This window comes from Triticum aestivum, chromosome 5B (genome assembly GCF_018294505.1).
Source record: "Triticum aestivum cultivar Chinese Spring chromosome 5B, IWGSC CS RefSeq v2.1, whole genome shotgun sequence".
Taxonomy (NCBI): Eukaryota; Viridiplantae; Streptophyta; class Magnoliopsida; order Poales; family Poaceae; genus Triticum; species Triticum aestivum.
The window spans coordinates 250,390,735-250,407,419 of NC_057807.1; the positions used below are offsets into that span (position 1 = coordinate 250,390,735).

General features: G+C 42.9%; 1 protein-coding gene across 1 annotated transcript; it reads left to right on the forward strand.

Moving 5' to 3' along the window:
- Positions 1-10,396: 10,396 nt before the first annotated feature.
- LOC123111215 (L-galactono-1,4-lactone dehydrogenase 2, mitochondrial) lies at positions 10,397-16,526 on the forward strand. Its single transcript, XM_044531956.1, has 6 exons — positions 10,397-11,074; positions 13,259-13,509; positions 13,605-13,787; positions 14,466-14,868; positions 15,619-15,759; positions 15,983-16,526. The coding sequence occupies exons 1-6, from the start codon at positions 10,469-10,471 to the stop codon at positions 16,151-16,153; spliced, it is 1,755 nt and encodes a 584-aa protein (XP_044387891.1). The 5' UTR covers positions 10,397-10,468; the 3' UTR covers positions 16,154-16,526.
- Positions 16,527-16,685: the final 159 nt, after the last annotated feature.

A 16,685-nucleotide genomic window follows, 5' to 3' on the forward strand; every position in this document is an offset into this window, starting at 1 on the left:
AGTAAATATGAGACCTAAATGTTATTGTGAATATGGTTAGTTCACAATCTTTGCTGAAAACTTGAATGCTGGCTTTACATATTTGCAACAACAAGATCAAACAGAGTTTGTAAATTTTTTTCTTTATCACTTTCAGTTTGTCAACTGAATTGCTTGAGGACAAGCAAAGGTTTAAGCTTTGGGGAGTTTATACGTCTCCAATGTATCTACTTTTCCAAACACTTTTGCCCTTGTTTTGGACTCTAACTTGCATGATTTGAATGGAACTAACCCGGACTGACGTTGTTTTCAGCAAAACTGCCATGGTGTTATTTTTGTGCAGAAATAAAAGTTCTCGGAATGACCTGAAAATCCACGGAGACAAGTTTTGGAATTAATAAAAAATACTGGTGAAAGAATCAACATCAGGGGGCCCACACCCTGTCCATGAGGGTGCAGGGCGCGCCACCCTGCCTCATGGGCCCCCTGGGACTCCACCGACCTCAACTCCAACTCCATATATTCACGTTTGGGGAGAAAAAAATCAGAGAGAAGGATTCATCGCGTTTTATGATACGGAGCCACCGCCAAGCCCTAATCTTCCTTGAGAGGGCTGATTTGGAGTCCATTCGGGGCTCAAGAGAGGGGAATCCGTCGCCGTCGTCATCATCAACTATCCTCCATCACCAATTTCATGATGCTCACCACCATGTGTGAGTAATCTCATCATAGAGGCTTACTGGACGGTGATGGATTGGATGAGATTTACCATGTAATCGAGTTAGTTTTGTTAGGGTTTGATCCCTAGTATCCATTATGTTCTAAGATTGATGTTGCTATGACTTTGTTATGCTTAATGCTTGTCACTAGGGCCCGAGTGCCATGATTTCAGATCTGAACCTATTATGTTTTCATGAATATATGTGAGTTCTTGATCCTATCTTCCAAGTCAATAGTCACCTACTATGTGTTATGATCCGACAACCCCGAAGTGACAATAATCAAGACCACTCCCGGTGATGACCATAGTTTGAGGAGTTCATGTATTCACTAAGTGTTAATGCTTTGGTCCGGTACTCTATTAAAAGGAGGCCTTAATATCCCTTGGTTTCCAATAGGACCCCACTGCCACGGGAGGGTAGGACAAAAGATGACATGCAAGTTCTTTTCCATAAGCACGTATGACTATATTCGGAATACATGCCTATATTACATTGATGAACTGGAGCTAGTTCTATGTCACCCTATGTTGTAACTGTTGCATGAGGAATCACATCCGACATAATTATCCATCATTGATCCATTGCCTACGAGCTTTTCACATATTGATCTTTGCTTACTTACTTTACCGTTGCCACTATTACGATTGCTACAAAAACTGCTACTGTTACTTTTGCCACCATTACTGCTACTTCCATACTACTTTGCTACTAAATACTTTGCTGCAGATATTAAGTCTTTCAGGTGTGGTTGAATTGACAACTCAACTGCTAATACTTGAGAATATCCTTTGGCTCCCCTTGAGTCAAATCAATAAATTTGGGTTAAATACTCTACCCTCGAAAACTGTTGCGATCCCCTATACTTGTGGTTTATCAAATATGTACCAATGTTGTTAGGTTACTTCTTTATTTAAACAGCAACACAGCATGTCGATTCAATTCTAATGATTTCACAACATATTACAGTTGAGAACCAAATCCATTGCACTTAAAATTCAGTTGACAGGCAAGATAAATTCAGTTGAAAACCAAATCCATTTCACAACATACTTAGACAAATTCAGTTTACACAGGGACAAGAACAAGGTAAGTTCAGTCAAGATCATTCAGCATCCCCTTAAGCTTCTTTATCTTCTCCTTGGTCTCCTCTTTGTGTTTGAATAACTCACCAATCATGTACTCAAGCTTTCTCTTCTATTGCTTCAATTGATCCCTCTCCTGCATGACTTGGTCCCTCTCTTTCTCTGCCTTAGCCCTGAATACCTGATGAATGTTTGTTATTGATTTTTTAGTGCTCTTCTTCTTCTCAAGCTCTTCCTTCAGATCAGCCAGAGCAATTTGTGTGTTGCCTAATTGGCTCATTGCCTGCTCCTTTTCAGCCACCATCTTGGCAAAAGCAAGCTTGAAATGTCTCAGCTCATTCTCCATTTTGTCTTCTCTTCCATGATCTTCAAGTTCTCTTCAACACTCAACACATTTTGTGTTAGCCTTTGTTTTGTCTCCTCTTCATACATGCTCCATATGGTAGATAGGCTCATCTTCAATGCTTCAGGCCACTCAGGGTCTATCTGTTCCACATAGGTGCATTTAGGTACTTCCTATCATCCAAACAAAGATTCAGTTAAGTGACATTATTCAGTTATCTGTAAATCTTCAGATAAAAGCCACCCTGCCACTGTAAAATGATGAAATGAAATTAAAATGGCACTATTATCTGGATTTTTATAAACCTTGTGTGCACAAGCCAGGAATCTTCTTCCACTGTCAACTAATTGAAAAGCTACATGCTTCTCACACAAAGATCCATGCTCACATGTAAAGCTAGGCAGATCTGTGGCCAGGCCAGCCCATTTTTTTGTAGAAAATTGTGGCAGGAGGCTATTTGCATTTGTTAAGTATAACCCTAGAAGTTGTTTAACCCTAGCTGCGTGGAGGAGAGGACATGACTAACCTTGCTGGTCACCGAGTCATCTTCAGAAGAGGTTGGGAGATCATCCCATGACACCATGGTTGCTGCTGGAGACCAGGGGAACAGGAACAGAGGAAGGGCAAATAGAGGAGGAGAATGGAGGATGAAGATGAAGATCTGGTGGAAGAGGAGGAAAAAGAAGGGGATCTGGTGGTTGCTCTGGTGGTGTTGGTGGACCAAAGGTGCATGCATAATGCAAGTTACAGGGTGTGCAAGTACAAACTTGAACCATTTGGTGGACCAAATGTGAATGCATAAGGCAAAGCTATTGAGCAAGTTAACTGAATTTGCTGACAAAATTCAGTTAACTTCAATAGCATCAACAGACAAAATTTAGTTAACTTCTTTTGGATTGTTGCCTTATATAGCAACAACACGCTTTTGGATTGTTGCCTTATATAGCAACAAGACAACATCAACAAGACAGAGAGGACAAGACAACATCAACAACATAAACTACACCATTTTGTAGCACTTCATCATTGCCACTTACTTAGTTCAACTTAATTAGTTCAGCAAGACAGCATCAACAACCTTATATAGCAACTAGACAGTGCATCAACATCCTTATATAGCAACTAGGATCGATCATCAACATCAACAGAGAACATAAAATAGCATGAGATCTCAAACAACATCAACAATATAGTTCAACTGCCACTTAGTTCAACAACACATAGTTCAACAACCAGCCAACACATAGTACTTCAACATTGGAAACAAAAATTAGAAATAACTCATGTGCTTAATATACAAGCACACCTAACAAAACTACACTATTTTATAACTTATATGCTGAAAATTTGTATATTCAGCATACCTAACTAACTGCAACTGCGTCTTCTTCATGTTGGCAACTGCCATCTTCTTCATCTTCAGTTCTTCATTTTCTGCAGCGCTCCGAGCGGCGAACCTCCATGGCAACTATCACCTTCCTCTTCTTCTTCCTCTCTGTCTGTGCTGCGACATCAACCTGTGCTTCCAGGCCCAAGACCACCTCCACCTCCTACTTGACGATGTCAGGAACATCTGGAAGCAGCTCGACGTCAATGGGGCGGTGCTTGTCACCCTCCCTGGCGACGGCCTCCACCATCTGGACCTCTGGCTCGGGGACAACGGGCACCACCACCTTGACCTCCGGCTCATTGTTAGAGTGGACAATCACCTCCAGCTCCTCCCTGCCAGCCGACTAGGACGAGTCGGTGTCATAGCCAGAGGTGTCGTCGGAGTCATACTCTGAGTCGAACGAGTCGGCGTCAGAGATGTCGTCGTGCACCAGCAGCTCGGGCTGGAAGCGGTCCCAGTACGTCGTGTTGACAGGCGCGGGGACGACCATTTCAACATCCTTGACGCGCTCCATCCTGGAGGAAATGCGATGCGGATCGAGCTGCCGCAGGATGGTGGTGGACCGGTACATCCACCACCGCGCGCGCTACCGCGGGTCGTCGGAGCGCGTCTCCTGCATCCCAAAACAGAGGACCAACACCGGAGAGATACCTTTGGGGTCGGTGATGGCGCAGTCCAGCTCGTCCTCAGTCATGACCTTGAGGAGGCCACGCGCATGGTGACGCATCATTCCGATGCTGGGGAACCACTACCCGATCTCCTTCAGGTCGGCGAGCATGGCCTTGTCGTCGCCTGCCAGGTCGTCGATGAGCCTTTGCCAGGCGAGGCTGTTGTCCACGACGTCGAGCCATTGACGACAGTTTGGTGCTTGGTGGTAGGGGTTTTCTTGACGGCGGAGTGGGAGTTTGGTAGTGGGGTAACCGAGACGACGTGGGTGGACTATGGACTAGAGGTGAGTGGAGAGTGGAGCGGTGGGTGGGTGGGCTTAAAGAGCAGAGAAGGAAACCAAATCGGCATGGGGCATTGGGCCACTAGCAACTACTAAATAGTTAGTTTAGTAACTACCCTTGATCAAATCACTAGTACTACCCCACTGGCATTGCCCCCAACGTTCAATACCACGGGTCCTGGGTTCGAGACCCAGGCAAAACTTTTTTTGCTTGATTTTTTCCTTTAATCAAAATTTGGTACATATGTTCAGTTTGCATCAAGTTTGGCAATATAAAATCAGTCATAAAAATTCAATGTGCATGAAATTCAGCAAAAATGGACAAAGAAGCAAAAAATTCAGTGTGCATCAAGTTCAGTTTGCATCAAATTACTTAATTTTAGTGGATAGAGAAGCATAAAATTACTTAATGTTAGTGGATAGAGAAGCATCAAATTACTCAATGAACCACTTATGTGTGGTACATTTGAAACGAGACACTGAATGAACTACATTTGAGCTCTAGTAGTTTCAAACACTCAGATTTAAGTTTCTGCCAAAAATCACTGAAATACAAGTGCAACAGCACTGCTTCATCTGAACTCATCAAACATGTTGACTCTTTTCTTCTTGGACACATGTCCACTTGGCCCTCCTGCTTGCTTCTTCTCTTGGCCTCTTCTTGTTGTTTCTTCTTTGCTTCTTGATCTTGTTTTTTCTTCAGTGCTGCAATAGCTCTCTTTGCTTCTTGCTCTTCTCTTCTCTTCATTGATGCCTCTGTCTTAGCCGCAATTGCTTCAATTGCCTTGGACTCCTTCTCTTCTTATAGTGATGCTTTTCATGCTGCTGAAGCTTCCAACTTTGCTATTATTTCCTCAACCTTCCTTTCTTTTGCTGCTCTTCTTCTTCTGGCTGCCTTCTCTGCTTTCCTGATAGCAATTTCCTACCTCTTTGCTTCAGCCTCCTCTTCTCTCCTCTCTGCCATCTCATTCATTGCCTCTAGTGCTTCATCTCTTCTGGCCGTCATCTGCCTTTCTTTATCTCTTTTCATCTTCAGCAACTCCATGGTCAGGTTGCCACCATTTGTAGTAGTTGTTGTATGTGCTGAAGCTTGAGAACTGGATGCCTGTAATATGAATGATGAATCTGGCAGAGTGCCTTCAGTTTCTTCTCTAGGTACAGGCCTAGACTGCTGCATCTTTGAAGCATTGTACATCCAAAGTCTTGCACCTGTACACAGCCAATCATCACATGCTACCATCACTGGTGTATCATATTAAATACAATCTAAAAGAAATGGACAAAAGGATTAGAATTTACCTGAAAGACAACTGGTGTATCATATTCATCCTCTTGTTGCTGCACTGGGCAACATTCTGTGTGGCATTGACATCCTCCTGTGTAAGTTGGCCATCATCTTGTGTGACATGAACCTCCTCCTGTGTGACTTGCCCACCATCTTGTGTGACATGAACCTCCTCCTGTGTGACCTGGCCATCTTCCTGTTGTGCCATAACTGGTTCATCATCAGACACATCCTCAGGAATAGCCCTTGCCCCCCTTCTCACTGGTAGTTTTGGCAAAATGCCAGATTTTCTAGTATTACATCCTTTGATGTTGTGGCCTTGTTCATGGCAGTATGAACATGTTATTGTGCCTCCATGTCTGGTCAGTACCTTTGTGCCATCTTTCTTTTCAATCTCATAAGGCTGCTTTCTCCTACTCTTGTTTGAAGGCCTCCCTACTTTTTTTCATAGACAGGTGGTTTGATTTCACAACCATTCATCTTCTGCCACTCACTTCTATCTCTACAAGGCTTGATAATTGGTTTGTATGCTAACTTGAATGCTTCAATACTGTAGCAGGAGTGCACCAAACTCTCTGGGTCAATTCTCTCATGTCTGCAGCATGCAATTGCATGGTGGCATGGAACTCCACTAAGATCCCACCTTTTGCATGTACAACTCTCTTCCTTGAGGTTAACAATGTATGTCTTGCTCCTGTTGTCAACCTGGAAAATGCCATCACCAGCCCCTGAGACCATGCATGTAGCTTCCAGCTCTATATTCCTTTCAATTCTTTTTCTTATTTTTGAGCATACGAACCAGGCCAGATCTTTGCCTCTTTTATTTTGTTGTAGAATTTGACCATTAGCTGAGTTTTGATCTTCTCAATCATTGATATGAGATGCATCTCCCTGGCCTTAAGAATATATTTGTTGAAAACCTCACAGTTGTTGTTCAGAAGGATATCACACATGACCAATTCTCTTTGGAAGCCCCTAACCCAAGTGTTGGGTGGTAGCTGCTCAAGCCATTTGTATGCTTCTAGGCTGATGACCTTCATTTCCTCCATGCTTGCAACCCACAGTTCTGGTGTTGTGCTCCTTGCACACTTCCATAACTGGTTCTTAAGAACATCTCCTTTGTGTGTTTGCTGAAAATTCTGCCATATATGCCTAACACAATGTCTGTGCTCTACATCAGAAAAGTGCGGCCTCACTCCCTTGATCAGCCCCTTTTGCTTGTCTGACATTATAATCTATGGCTCTGTGTTCAGAATTCGCAAGTCACTCTTCAGATTTGGCAGAAACCATTTCCATGTGTCAGTGTTCTCTACCTCAACAACTGCAAAAGCTAGAGGGTAGATGCAGTCATTAGGATCCATGCCAACAGCACACAACATAACACCTCCATACTTTGTCTTCAAGTGACATCCATCCAAACAAATGACAGGCCTACAAGCTTGCATGAAACCCCTTTTGCAGGCATCCAGAGAGAAATAACAACTTCCAAATATGCCATCATTGACACCTACATAGAAAGAGCTACCTGGGTTTGATCTTCTGAATTCTGCTACATAATCCCACATACTGTTATACTGCTCTAACTCATCTCCTTCAATGACTTTCTTCACTAGTCTCCTGGCCCTTCTAAGTTTGCTCCTTGTTGTTGTCATGTTCCAGTCCTTCTGAACAACCCTTGCAAAATTCTTCATGTTCATGTTTTCATCTGCTCTGAATGAATCAAGATATTTTCCTGCCATGAAGGGAGCAGTGAATGACTTGACACTCCATTTCTTTATGCAGGTATGCTTTGGGTTATACTTCTTGATCATGAATGAGTTGATTCTCCCATCAAATGATGCAAACAAAGACCATGGACACCCATCTTCACAAATGGTCTTAACTTTTTTCCTATCATTTCTAGGGCACTTGATGTCAACCCTTTCATGACAGCTATACTCCTTGATAGCCCTCCTCAGTAACTCAACACTAGCAAATGTCTGACCCACTTGGAACTCTGGTTTAGACAGGTCCTCTTCTCTGAAATATTTGAAATTCAGCTTAACCTTATCTTCATCAGAAGAAGGCAAGCACATGTCCACATCTTCAGTAGGATCATCAGCTTCTTCTTGGACTGCTTTACCTTTTTCTTTCTCACAATCAACATTTTTGTCAAACAAGTCATCATCATCTTGCAGATCAATGTCTGAATCAACAATTTGTGGAATGAAATCTTCATCTGAATCCTGCATTACTGAACAACCAACTGTATCTGCTGCATCCATGTTTAAAACCCTACAGCTTTTTCTTCTGCCCCTGAACTCAAACTGAAATGTATGCATGTACTCTCCTAGTTGAGGTGGCATTGGGATGTAATCCTCTTCTTCTGACTCTTCCTCACTTTCTAATAGTGCATCTTCAACTAGACCTTGCTCAACCTCATGATATTGATCTTGCTCAGCCTGCTCTTGTGCCACCACAACTTGCTCAACACTGTCCTCTTGCTGTTGATATTGATCTTGCTCAGCCTGCTCCTGTGCCACTACAACTTGCTCAACATGGTGCTCTTCCTGTTCATCTTGATCACACACTTGCTCTTTCTTTGGCCTACTTCCACTAAATTTGGCAAATGGAGGATCCTCATCATCAGAATGAACAGGAACAGGTGAAATATATGATCTCAGGCTCTCATCATGATTAAGAAATATTTGCTGAAAATGATTCCCATTCAAAACACAATCCTTCATGTTCTCTGTCATAGTGTTGTCTCCTATCTTAATCTCTCTTAATCCATTCTTGTACATTGTCAATCCTAGGAACACACCAATAAGCCCTGATCCTGCCCTCAAACTCATACCCAATTTCATCCACTAGACTAGCAACAACAGTAGGTGTCCAGTTATCTATGTCACAGTAGTCATACCAAATGGAGTGGCCTTTGTGATAATCGCTATGCTTGCCTGCACAAAGGAAATAGCCACCATGTATGACCTCAACAGAGAAGTGGTTGCTTAGGGGTCTTGTAAAACATCCAAAGTGGCATTGTTCAGACAAGATAAACAGAGTCATTTATGAAGGTTCAGTCAAGCTAAAAATGTTCAGTTAACTCCAAAAGTTCAGTTATTGTATGAAACCACCATTAGCTCAGTTAACTGAGTAAGCAGGACCTAATCAAGGGTACTTAGCAAGCAGTAAAGAATGTAATTGGACCAAAACAAGCAAAGTGGCAATGCTTAGTGTCAATGTTCAGTTACTGTACTAAATCAAGTTCAGACATTTCAATATTCAGACAGGTTAACACATACAAATTCAGTTATCTTACAGAGCAAAATTCATACATGTTGCAGAAAAAAAGCACTGATTCATGGCCTCCACTAAACAACTATACGATCTTTCATGGGCAAAATGATCATCTCATGCGCAAAACGCCTTATGATCAACAACCAGGCCATATAAAGCAAAGAAACAGGGGAGAAGCGAGCATGGCCTTCCCCTAACATATCCAAAATCAAACCCTAATTTTGCTCTGCAAACCCTAGATCATCTCCAACTACAACATCCATAGCCCATAAGAAACCCTAACTTTGATATGTGGCCCTGCTCATCGTCCGCTGCTAAAACCCTAAACCCTACACCATCCGTGGCAAAAGGGGAGAGAAATAGCCCAAACCTAAGCACCTATGCGCAATTGACTCGAACGCAAGCTCTTCCCCGGAGATTTCATGGACAAATCGAGTACAGAACGTGCCGACAACGGTGACGTACCATAGAGGGGCGGCAAGGCATGGTCGTCACGACGCATCGGTGCGAGAGGGACGTCACGCAGCCCCTCCCAAATGGCGTGGACGGCGGCGGCGCAGCGTCCGACGATGAGCTCATGGGGCCATCGCCACGCTCGCCCACGCCGGCGACGTCAAGGCAACCACCTCGGCAGCGACAATGAACCAGGGGAGAAGCAAGAAGCAGGGGAGAAGCGAGACAGGGAGTGGCTCGGTCGGACCAGGGGTGGCTCGATCCGACCAGGTGGGGGGGATCTTTTAATAACTGACAGTTTTGCAAAAAAAAACTCGCATGCATGCGTATTCGAGCGAGCTAGGCACATGTGGCAGTCAAAGAACAGTTGGCAGCGGTTGACTAGCGCCAACTCAGCACATACGTACACAAAACCGTATAATGGACCGCAGATGACCCCAAGTGCAAGTTTGGTGACTGTATTTCGGGTATTTGTAACCACAGGGACTAAAGTGAACACCAACGCAAGTAATAGTCGTGGTGGGGTGCCTGATCTGGAGTTCGATGGCGTGTTCGGGGTGTTGCCCGGTCTAGTTCGTTCAACGGCAATGGCTTCATTTTTGGTGAGCCACCTTGGAGGTCCGCAAAGCTGTATATCAGCAATGGAGCCGCGTCGAGTTCGGGTGAGGAGGTGATCCGTCATTCTTTTCTTCGGTGGCTGCTGTGGTGGTGCCGAAGGCAGCTGACAGGCGTTGGTGTCAAGCTCAGAGATGTTCTACCATCCTCTCAGTTTTGTCATGTCGGTCTTTACGTGTCTTGTACTTTGTTTTTTATGATATGAATGAGACATGTATTACCGTGAAAAAAAATAACCCTGTAGTGAATTTTTCTCCAGCGAAAACCCCGTTCTCAAACGAACCGGCGATTAAAACCCCATCGCGATCTGGTGCGGTGGCCTCTCCCGTCGCCATTCCTCCGCCGCCGCGCTCCCACTCCCGCTCCCCACGATGCGGCACCTCCTCCTCTCCCGTCTCCTCCGCCGCGCCTCCTCCCCCTCCCAGCCTCACCACAACCTCCAACTTATCCGTGCTTTCTCCTCCTCCTCCCCTCTCCCGGCCTCCGACACCGACCTCCGCAAGTACGCCGGCTACGCGCTCCTCGTCCTCGGCTGCGGCGCCGCCACCTACTACTCCTTCCCCTTCCCGCCCGACGCGCTCCACAAGAAGGCCGTCCCCTTCAAGTACGCGCCCCTCCCCGACGACCTCCACACCGTCTCCAACTGGAGCGGCACTCACGAGGTCCACACCCGCGTCCTCCTCCAGCCCGACTCCATCCCGGCGCTCGAGGATGCCCTCGCCACCGCCCACAGGGAGCGACGCAGGCTCAGGCCCCTCGGCTCCGGGCTGTCCCCCAATGGCCTCGGGCTCTCCCGGGCCGGCATGGTCAACCTTGCGCTCATGGACAAGGTGCTAGACGTCGATGTCAAGAAGAAGACCGTCACGGTGCAGGCTGGGATACGTGTCGCCGAGCTCGTCGATGCGCTCAGAGAGCATGGGCTCACATTGCAGAACTTTGCGTCCATTCGAGAGCAGCAGGTCGGCGGCATCATTCAGGTCTGTTCAATTGGGGAAAGCCATTCCCTCCATACATGCGATGAGCTCTATTAGTGAATTTCGATATTACAATGAAAATCGTCAAAATCACTTAGCATAAATTTGGTTGAAGGTGCTCTATGGCATGCTTCACATTTGCAACACTGCAAGAGTTACTGTTATATTCACATACAAGCAAGAAAGCATCGTCTCATAGCCTGTGCAGGGATTCAAACACACTTAATGTAGAACTAATCTATTGCTTTAGCCATCGACGGTTGACAAACTTTTGCATGTATTGTACTGGTTGATTCGGTTCATGTCCTTGCACCTACTAATATATGGGCTAGATGGGCCTTTCTAGTTCACAGACAGATCAATCGGCAGAAAATGGTTAATAAGACTCAAGGCTATCTTTGGTCGAGTCTTACCATTTAATTAGGTCTTTCTTTTTTATATTTCTTACTAAAATATTCTCTAATGCAACCTCCATCCCAAATTACTTCTCTTAAATTTATCTAGATACGGATGTATCTAACACTAAAATGTGTTTAGCTACATCCGTATCTAGACAAATCTACAACAACAACAAAGCCTTTAGTCCCAAAGAAGTTGGGGTAGGCTAGAGCTGAAACCCATAAGAATCTTGCAACCAATTCATGGTTCTGGCACATGGATAGCAAGCTTCTACGCACCCCTGTCCGTGGCTAGTTCTTTGGTGATACTCCTCAGATCTCTCTTTATGGACTCCTCCCATGTCAAGTTCGGTATCTAGACAAATCTAAGACAAGTAATTTGGGACGGAGGGAGTACTTGAGATTTGAGAGGATATAATTTATTTGCTTTTCTTCATAATGTATTCTTACTGAGTATATTATTTCTTTTAAATTTAATTGCACATGGCTATGTTTACCATCTGCAGATGTTTTTAATGTTCTTTTTAACATAGAACCATGTATTTCTATTGAAGATTGAAAACTGCTTTGATTAGTATTGCTCTTTTTTCGGAGGAACAAGCATTTGCTCAAAGGAGCTGTGAATAGGATATTAATTATGGTTATGGATAATTACTCCTGTACATGCGCTATGCAAGGAGTTGTATCGCTGATATTTGGTAGTACTAGAATGAAAATTGGAAAATCATTTGGCACAAATTTGATCGAAGATATTCGATGAAACGCTTCACATTGGCAACACTGCATTAGTTACTGTTTTATTCGCATAAAAGCTAGAAAGCATCGCCTCATAGCCTGTTGCAGGAGTTCAAACATGCTTAACGTAGTGACAGATGGGGGTTCCAGAGAGTGGCAAAACTTTCATGTTAATTTTACTAGGAGATTCAGTTCATGTCCTTGCACATACTAACAGAAGGGCTAGAGCGGTCTTTCTAGTTCAGACACATCAATCAGCAGAAAATAGTTAACAGAAAGACCGAAGTTCCTCTTCGGTCGAGTCTTATCATCCGGGTCTTCCATTTTTAGATTTCTTACCCAGAAGTTCTCCGATACTTGAGGTCTGTGAAGAAGATAGACTTAATTTGCTTTTCATAAGGGGAGATTCTCTAAGCCCTGTCTTTGTTATATATTCATTGCACATCCTTACAAAAAATTTACCAGCTACAAATGTTTTTGACATTCTTTGTAACATGGAATTCCACGTGTTTCTACTGAAAAGAACCTCTTTCGTAGTACTGCCCATTTTTTGTGAGAGAGAGATAAGTATATTTGCTGAAAGGAGCAATGAGTAGAATATTAGTTATGAACAGTTCTTATGGCATCAAAGTAACTATGTACTGCCATTTGTTTTCACTGTGCATACTAGCTTTTATTCGTGCTAACTGCTTATCATCTGAATATGTATGCCCAACTTTACTCGCCCTACTGCTTGAGGGATCTAATTGCTTTATTGGTATTGCTCTACAACTTGTGTCAATGAAGCTTAACATCCACTAATTTCAGTTTGGACATGATATGAATATGCGTAACTAATTTCAAATGTTAAATTCTTGATTGCTGTGCGTGCTAACTGCTTATCATCTGAATATGTATGCCCAACTTTACTCGCCCTACTGCTTGAGGGATCTAATTGCTTTATTGGTATTGCTCTACAACTTGTGAATGAAGCTTAACATCCACTAATTTCAGTTTGGACATGATATGAATATGCGTAACTAATTTCAAATGTTAAATTCTTGATTGCCTACAGGTTGGTGCCCATGGTACTGGTGCGAGATTGCCTCCAATTGATGAGCAGGTTATTAGCATGAAACTGGTTACTCCTGCCAAAGGGACGATAGAGTTATCAACGGAGAAAGATCCTGATTTGTTTTATCTTGCCCGTTGTGGACTTGGTGGCCTAGGAGTCGTTGCAGAAGTTACTCTTCAGTGTGTAGAAAGACACCAACTTGTTGAGCATACTTTCGTTTCTAATGCAGATGAAATCAAGAAAAACCACCAGTAATGCTACACATCTCAGTTGCTTAGTCTGTATACAGTTTTAGTATCTTTTACTAGAGGAATGTCTAACTTCCTTGCTTTCCTGCCCTTTTCAGGAAATGGCTTTCTGAAAACAAACATATCAAGTACTTGTGGATTCCATATACTGATACAGTTGTCGTTGTCCAATGTAATCCTCCTTCAAGATGGAAAACTCCAAAGTTGGCATCAAAATATGGAAAGGATGAAGCCCTACAGTATGTTCGTGACCTTTACCGAGAGTCATTGAAGAAATATAGGTGCGAACACTTGGTGTGGTTCGATATATAAATTGCACTGTTTCCTTGATTTTCTGTATGGAAACTTCATCATAACTCTTTCTAGGTTAACCGGAGAGCACATTACAAGTACTCTTGCACTTTTACTGTGTGTGCGCTTGAGTACTAACAAACTTCACTTAGATTTTCTACACTTATGCAGATATTCTTTTGTATCTGATTACCTGAGTGAATCAGCTAAATATTCCCTTCGTTAGAAACTGAAATGGTAGGGAGCAAGTGATTACTCTGGCTACCAACTGGCCATGGTGTTTTTAGTTTGCTCTTACATGTTTTAGTCTGAATTTGACCTTTCCAGCTTGAGACCCTGGTCACTTTGTTGTGGCTCGTACAGAAAGGCATGGGGGGCTGTGATGTTTGTAGGAAGAGTCGCTTATGTCATAAGTTATACAAGAAGTGTCAGGTTGAACCTTTTTGTCTGCTTGTTAGGCATTCAGTTGTGCTACCTTGAAATGATAGACAAATTGAAGGTGTATGCAGCCAAGTAAAATATTGAATATATGTTAGAACCACTTGCAGCTTTACTCAAAGGAGCTAATTTTGAATTTATTTGCACTAAAATTCTAGCTTTACTCAGGAATAGCCGATTTTTGTTTTGTTTTGGTTTCTAGCTTATGCCACCTTATAGATGTTTTTCAGAACTGAAGCCGACAGTAAAGACCCAGCGATAGATCAACTTTCATTTACTGAATTGAGGGATCAATTGATCGCCCTTGATCCTCTGGATAAAGATCATGTGATCAGAATTAATAAAGCAGAAGCTGAGTATTGGAAGAAGTCTGAGGGATATCGCATGGGCTGGAGTGATGAAATACTAGGTTTTGATTGTGGTGGGCAGCAGTGGGTTTCTGAAACCTGCTTCCCTACAGGAACTCTAGCGAAGCCAAACATGAAGGATTTATATTATATGGAGGAGTTGCTACAGTTGATTGAGAAGGAGGATATACCTGCACCTGCACCTATTGAGCAGCGTTGGACTGCCCGCAGCAGGAGCCCTATGAGTCCGGCATCAAGCTCTGAAGAAGATGACATATTTTCATGGGTAACTTGTTCTTCTGCCACATTTTATTGTTGTGTTTTAATGTTGCTGTGAGTTACAAAAGTTCTAAAGTTATACCGGATTCACAGGAGGGCGTGTTCTATTTCCATGCAATAATTTAAGATTCAACTCAATTCAGATTTGCAAGATATCAAAAAGGCAAATGCTTACCAAGTTACTGAACAATAACACTGTCACAGTTCCAGAAGTATTTTTCTCGTATTGACCCAAATGAGATTTCGGTTTATCTTAATTTTGTGTAGAAATGTAGAACATGTTCTATTCTTATTTGGTACTCCCTACAATCCAAAATAAGTGTCGCAGTTTTGAACTAAGATTGAACTAACCATAGTTCAAAACTGTGACACTTATTATGGATCGGAGAGAGTAATTCTTTTAGGATATATTTTAAACTTTAGAGGACATTTCCCCTGTATAACTCAGTTCAAACTGTGATATTTGATAAGTACTTTACAAGCCAATGAAAAGCTTTGCTATTCTCAACATTATGTCATTTGTACTTCATAGATACCTACATAAATCAGTATGTATAGGTGTCAGTATCGGTAATAAATTAATAATAGTCATGGAAGAACTTTGGTTCATGCTACTTTGTCGAATACATGGAAAATTTTGTAGATGAATCTGGCAAAACTCAATTGTTTACCATGAGACAAGGTTTTATGCAGTTTTTACCATGTTTCAACTTTTAGTTAGTCCTCTTAAAATACTTACAGTGGTAATGTAATGCAGGTTGGTATAATAATGTATTTACCAACATCGGATCCTCGCCAAAGGAAGGATATTACCGAGGAGTTCTTCAACTACAGAAGTCTGACGCAAACTAGTCTCTGGGATGATTATTCTGCATATGAACACTGGGCTAAAATTGAGGTACCAACTTTAACTATCACCTGCAAGATTCGTGCACCTACTACCATTTGGTGTTTGTTAGTAAGCATTGCTGCAGACGTTGTGGAAGATTAGCATCATACCTGTTCATTTCAAGAGAATCATCTCTTCTGTTGCAGGCATAGCAGTGGCCTGCTAAACTGTCTTGCAAGCGTTATTGACAAAATGGTTTGCTTCCTAACGAATTCTTTCTGATTCTTCTCAGGTTCCGAAGGACAAGGATGAACTTGCTCAACTGCAGGCTAGGTTGCGGAAACGCTTCCCCGTTGACGCGTATAACAAGGCGCGCATGGAGCTGGACCCTAACAAGGTTCTCTCCAGTGCCAAGTTAGAGAAGTTTTTCCCAGGAATGCAGACTGTCCAACATGCAAAGTAAAGGTGTTCTGATTGATGGCATGCTGAAGGCACAGAGCTTTATCATAATGTGTATCTTTTTTTTTTTGCCCTCTGGAGAAATGTACTCTTCCAAGTTGGATTCTGTCGTTGATAGTTGGATCAAAAGTCAAAACTATCATGCTGATGTGCGGGTGGTTTACATGATTATAGCCGCCGGCTTCCGAGTTAATTTCTTTGTAGAACTTGCTTGGTTGGTAGAGCCGTAGAGGTAGTTTTTTAGTGCTCTCAGGTTAAGCGCTTGTTGCAGGAGGATGTCTTTGGTTCATGACTAAACAATCTATGCTTATCTATGGTACTATATATCATCCTCTGTTGAAATAAGTTCTGAGGAAGAACAAATTGATTCGGTTCAATGTGCAGCTGGAGAATTTTTTTTAAACCAAAATTTTAACAAATCATCGTGTTGTGATTGCGCGATCGTACCGAGCCACTATGGTTGGCTGCGTTTGGCGCTGCGGTGGATTTTCGTAATCTTGTTTGCCCTATTGGTCCCTATTTGCTTGATCTACTTT

Coding starts and splice junctions, on each gene's coding strand:
- LOC123111215 (XM_044531956.1), top strand. CDS start 10,469: ATGCGGCACCTCCTCCTCTCCCGTCTCCTCCGCCGCGCCTCCTCCCCC. Junction 13,510..13,604: donor GAAATCAAGAAAAACCACCA/GTAATGCTACAC, acceptor TGCCCTTTTCAG/GAAATGGCTTTCTGAAAACA. Junction 14,869..15,618: donor AAGATGACATATTTTCATGG/GTAACTTGTTCT, acceptor AATGTAATGCAG/GTTGGTATAATAATGTATTT.